This window comes from Phaseolus vulgaris, chromosome 10, assembly GCF_051622355.1.
Source record: "Phaseolus vulgaris cultivar YP4 chromosome 10, ASM5162235v1, whole genome shotgun sequence".
Lineage (NCBI taxonomy): Eukaryota > Viridiplantae > Streptophyta > Magnoliopsida > Fabales > Fabaceae > Phaseolus > Phaseolus vulgaris.
In genome coordinates this window covers 11,179,235-11,185,013 of record NC_143507.1, presented here as the reverse complement: position 1 = coordinate 11,185,013, position 5,779 = coordinate 11,179,235, and the positions used below count along the sequence as shown (strand labels likewise).

Below are 5,779 nucleotides of genomic sequence, written 5' to 3'. Positions count from 1 at the left end.
GTTTAAACCAATAGGTTTGAAACATGCTATTATTAGGTGTTGGGGGGGGGGGTATTTGGGTAGGTATTTGTACGACCCGTCCTCGTGTGTTGACCAAAGTCAACACTTGGTGGGACCCATCAGGGGCACAGCGAGATGAGAAGGGAGACGAACAGGTCTCGGGCGTTGACCAGGCCCCGGGCGTTGACCGGCCTCGGGTGTTGACCAGGTCCAGACCAAGGAGTACTTGCATCCGATGGGTGCCACCTCCCGATACCCACGGGTAGGAACGACCGTGGAGGAGGCGGCACCATAGTAGGCGGCAGAGTAGGAGGCGGTACGGTAGGGGCGTGGAAGCCTCGGGCCTCGGTACCCTAGAGAGAGTAACAATAGAAGAGAAAGGTGGCTTTCAAGCCACATCCCCAGTACTAGCAGAGAGGGATCCACCTCGCGGAGTATCCGTGCATGAGGTGTAGGCACGCGAAAGTACGCGCCACCGTTAGAAAACCGCTGGGACAGAAACAACCCAGAAGGAGGGCCACGTCCCAGGGGTGATCTGCATGCATGGCACGTGAGGAGGGCGGAGATACTCTCAGGACGAGTGACTAAGAGGTGCGGGCGCATGAGTTGGCGTTCACGTTATCACCCCCCGCGCCAGTTGCACTTCAAGGGAGGGAGACTTACACGCTGGGATTTCCCTAAGTTGGGTTACGGCGTCGTAAGACCTCCCACACAGAGTTGCACTTAAGTCAGAAAGAGACACGTGGCAGAAGCACTGACAAGGTATAAAAGCTCTCGTTGTCAGGAGTTTAAGGTACGTTCAATTCATTTGACGCTTACACAGTGTACGCACGAGTGACTTGAGAACGAGAGAGAAATCAGTTAGAATTCAGTTACGTACCTTCAGAACATTGTAGTTGCGGTGTTCCGATACGGAGGTGCACGGTGTTTTCTGCCATTACTGACTTGAGTGTCGGAGTGCAAACGGCCGCGAGGGCGCCCTTTGTTCTCTCTGTTTCAGGTATTCACAGCGGCGAAGGGTGAAGGTTTGGAACGAGGAAGAAAGGAGTCCTTGTTACGCAGGTCTTAGCAACGCACGAAGAGCAATCTGGTCAACCGGCAAGAACAGTATTATAAGTGAAATTTGGAATCACAGGAATATGGTTTTTTTTTTATAATGGGCAGGTAGGTCTAGTGGAGGTCTTTACTGTGGTACAAAGGAAGAGTTGGTCTTGGATCATGGTAAAAGAAAGATTGGTTGTTTTCGCTTACTCAGACTGGTGTTTGGAACCTCAATGTTGTATGAGGTATTTGAAAGATTGATATTTGGTGTTTCTTATTTAATGTTTTTGCCTAAGTTTGGAAGTTGTGGTGTGTTCTGTGCAGACTTCCTTAGCTTTTTCTTCCTGACAGGGATGGATTGATGTGTTTGCCTTGAGTTGCGATTGGAAGTTGTTTGTGATTTTTGCAGGTTTCTTTGGTTATGTTCTCTTCTCGCAGGATCAGTTGGTGTCTTTGGCAAATAGTTATGGTGTAGGTCAGACTGCTGGCAAAGACCTTCTTTATTTGTTGGATTTTGTGCCTGTTCTAAGGGTGTGTTTCACTGGTGGGTTGATGTAATTGAGGATTTTGTATCTTGTTCTAATATGTGGATCCTTAGCTGGTTGGGTGCAAGAAAACTTGTTTTGATTTTGTATAAGGGTTGGGGTACCCCTGAAGTACCTCATTTTATTTTTTTTATTCTTTGTTGATAAAAAAATGTAGTAATATAATATAAAAATATTGATATATAATATCATAGTAAAATATTCATAAAATTAAAAGAAAATATAATAGAAAAATATTTATAACATTTAAAAAAATTATTCAAATATAATATAATATAGAATATTCATAAGTAATAGAAAAATAGAAAAATATTTATATATAATGTAACATAAAAATAAAAATATAGTAGAAAAATATTCATAAAATCTTAAAAAAATATTTATATATAATATAATATAATATAAAATTATATTAATATGTAAAGAGAGAAATGACCTTTGAAGGTAAATTGGCACACCTAAGCACTTCCAAAAAATTGGCACAACTGAATATTTCAACTTAGCGTGGTTGAATGTGAGGGCAGGAGGGATTTATTAAATAGAGATTGTGAAACATTTGTGTTGTAACCTCCACCCACACTAATGAATATTAAGTTTGAATTCAAATTTAATTGGCAGAGAATCTTTGAGCATTATTATTCAATTATTGTACCCATATGACCAAAGTAAGAATTACTGAACAAAAGTGACAATTATTGTAGGCATGTGTTCAAGACAAAATCTTATTACACGTTGGATTGTGTGTTTTGGTCTTTCAAGTCTTGTATCGACGGTTTCAAATTTTGTAAAATCATTGTACAAGTTGATAGAACATTTTTAATCGGAAGATACCATGCAACATTGTTAACCGCAATCGCTCAAGATGGGAATCGACAACTTTAAAAGTAGGATATTAATGAATTTAATTGATGTTGCCTACACCATTGACAACTTTGACTCAGAAATGTCTATTTCTGTAATTTTTTCTATGTAATTTTCAAAGTGAATTGCTCAATTTTAGTAAATTTTCCTCCTTATGTACTTGATAGTTGAACATACTTGCTGAATGATAGTTTATGTATATTTTATTCTGAACTTACTTTTTGAAGTGATACAGTGATCATCAAAACATGCACTATGTTCACTTTGAATCTCAGTTGTTTTTTTCTGCAGATTATGGAAGAGGGATCAATTTGATCTTCATTTTGGTAGCCAAGCATGTTAAATGACATCGTGGAGAAGTTTCATCTTATTATTATTATAACTCTGGACTACAATCTTCGTTCATAGACCCTTTGATTTACTTGCATTCCAAACACTAAATTTACCATTACTGAGGAATGCTATCACTGAATTTTCAAATCAAGGATTGAATTTTCTTTTATTTTTTGTACCAAATTTTGAGAGCACGTGAGATTACTGCTCAAACTTTGTTAAGATATATGTTGCAACTTGGTGAACCAGCAATGATGTTTCGGCTGAAACACTATAGCTCTGTATAGGAGATTGAACCCAGTCTGATGAACAAGGCACTGGATGGTGTCAGAAAATAGTCACATTCTTATCTCATACATTTCAATGGAGACAGAGCCAAAGATGTCATTTCATTTTTAGCCTTTTATCATTCTCCATGGTCAAACTCCTGTTCATAACTGTTGGTACACAGAAAATAACTGAGAATTATTCGAGGCCTTGGGGATTCACGAAGATTCATATTGTGTTTAGTAAACAAATCAATTCTCCCTACCAAGAATTATGGTGTCACCACAAAAAGAGTAGCAGCAACTACTTGTTGCTTTGCTTTAAACGTGCTTCACAAATGTTGTTAATATAGTAAACTAACAATTTTTTCACATTGAAAATTCTCAAACAAAACTCAATGCCTTGGCTGTATCCACCCTAGAAGCTCTCATGCACAACTAACATTATGAAAAGCTCCATTAAAAATTCTCAATGTGAGCTTAACACTTTTATTTAGGTGCACAGAAGCTCAGTATATTCTTCTGTGCTACTCATACATACAAAGTACAATGGCACTGGCACTTGGCAGGTTGAATCACCTAGATTGAATGGGGCATATATTACATGAAAGATTCAAAAAGAGAATGTCCATACAAAAATTAACCAAATAAAGAAACAAGGCTGCATGAAACAAAACAAAGTTACATCTGGTCAATACGAAGAACATGAATCGAGGCAAAACTCTTTGCAGCTCAAATCATCAAAAAATCAATATAGTCATTATTTTTTGTCAATCATAAGAAGAGCTCCATATGTTGAGTTGTGCTTATTCTCTTCCCCTGACCCCGTTGGAACACCTCACAAGAGAGGAGACAGTCCTTCAAAGTTACAAAGACCCTAGGGCCCAGGGAAGTTGCAGCAGAGGGTAGCCAGTGAAAGAGCACCACAAATCCTTGAATCAATGCTGAGACTAGACACCAATCTTGAAGTGGCCACTGCACTATATAGAGGCAACAGTGACTGCACACTTCCTAGTTGGTACACAAAAGTTCTGTTCAGCACACAACAGTTTGACACGTCAGCACGATACATTAAAAAATAGTGTTTAGTTGTTAGGCTTTGTGAGCATTCAAAATTTTTACAAGTTGATCAACTAGAATTAGAAATCATGGGAGATATAACTTGTGAGCTACTTAGTATAAAACTTAACAAACTTACCTTATATTTTGTAATTAAATAATAGTATAAAACCAGTTTACAAAGTAGCATAAGACTATTTTCTTTCTAAAGAAACAAACAAGGCTAACAACTAGTTACACAAAATCTATGATATAGCAAGCTTTTTTATACATGTTAATGTGATTTTAGTCCTGAAAGACCTCTGTTGTTAATTTTGGTAAAATTTAAAATTTGATTTATAAATAACCTTTGTCAGTACTTAAGAATATCAATTAACAGAAAGCAGAAGACAGTATTACTATCAGAAAACCAACAACCCATGATGCAATATCAGCTTACAAAAAACAACAGGACCAACAGAATTGAACTTCCAGAAGTCTCCAGAATTTTGTTGCGTCCCACTGTATCTGATGAGCTGTCATCTTTTGTGTATTTTTGCATATTTGGGTTTCTCTGAAGTCTTGTCTCCTAGATTCCATCTTATCCTTCTTGATGGTGCTAATGATTAATCAATGTGATAGGCCCTTTTCCAATACTGGCTTTATCAGCACATCAGTTTTTTCTATATCCATTTTTTTTTGTTTTAATTACTTAAAAAAATTTGATTTTTTTTCAATTTCCATCTTCCAGCTATACTACACAGTACACATCAAAAAGAGCATTTATGAAAATAGAGAAACTTTCTAAACGATTGAGTTTCTGGGTATAAACAAAATCTCAAAAAGAAGGTAGCTTTGGAGGTTTGGAGTGAAGAGTTTACCTGGTAAGCAGTGGGGATGGACGCAGCGGCACAGTAGGGTTGAGAAGGGAATTATTGATTGGTCGAAGAGATGATTTGAAGGAAGGGTGTGAGAAGAGACGACGAGTGCAATGGGAGAACAGCGCCATCAGAATCGGATAGAACAAAAGTTCAGAAATCAGAAGAAGAAGAAAAAGAAGGGTGAAATCTTACAAAGGGATTTCCATGTTCACTCACAAACCTAAATGCATTGCTTACTGTGTGTCACTGAACAAAGTACAAAACCCTATTTACATAATCCCCTTCTAATTACTTAATTATTGTATTTTATAACTTTTTTTCACTATAATTTTTAAATTTAAAGTAATATTAATTTTTGTTTTTATTATTTATACTTTTATTCTTGAAATAATAATTAACATATATATATATATATACACATACAAAGAAAAATAAAATATAAAACTTGATTTTTCTATACAAAAATCTTTAAATAACTATTAAAAAGGAATGAATTCAAACTATTTTATAAATACTAATCAAAATGCAAGCATATTATCCAAGTATATGTATCCATTTTTCTTTTATAATAATAATTAAAAAAAATTAACACAATGCAATTATTATTTTTATATAAATAACTATTTTATCCAGTTTTAATTAAGTAAACACAATAGTACACAACAAAAATAGTCGTCACAAGTTAAAGATAAAACAGTGAAAAAGTTTATTCTTTATAAATTATTTATTCGTGAAAATACAACCAAAGCCCTATATACATTTATTTACAATAATAAGAAATAGTTAATATAGTTAGAAAAATCCAACTATTATG

The 5,779-nt window shown here is 35.9% G+C and overlaps 1 protein-coding gene across 1 annotated transcript; it reads right to left on the bottom strand.

Moving 5' to 3' along the window:
• Positions 1 to 3,490: 3,490 nt before the first annotated feature.
• On the bottom strand, positions 3,491 to 5,215 carry LOC150024225 (protein NONRESPONDING TO OXYLIPINS 2, mitochondrial-like). Its single transcript, XM_090296804.1, has 2 exons — positions 4,966 to 5,215; positions 3,491 to 4,077 (listed from the first exon to the last, which is right to left on the bottom strand). Exons 1-2 carry the CDS (start codon positions 5,091 to 5,093, stop codon positions 3,924 to 3,926), a joined length of 282 nt encoding a protein of 93 aa, XP_090152930.1. The 5' UTR covers positions 5,094 to 5,215; the 3' UTR covers positions 3,491 to 3,923.
• Between the last annotated feature and the right edge of the window lie 564 nt (positions 5,216 to 5,779).

Coding starts and splice junctions, on each gene's coding strand:
- LOC150024225 (XM_090296804.1), bottom strand. CDS start 5,093: ATGGCGCTGTTCTCCCATTGCACTCGTCGTCTCTTCTCACACCCTTCC. Junction 4,078..4,965: donor CCATCCCCACTGCTTACCAG/GTAAACTCTTCA, acceptor TGTGCTGAACAG/AACTTTTGTGTACCAACTAG.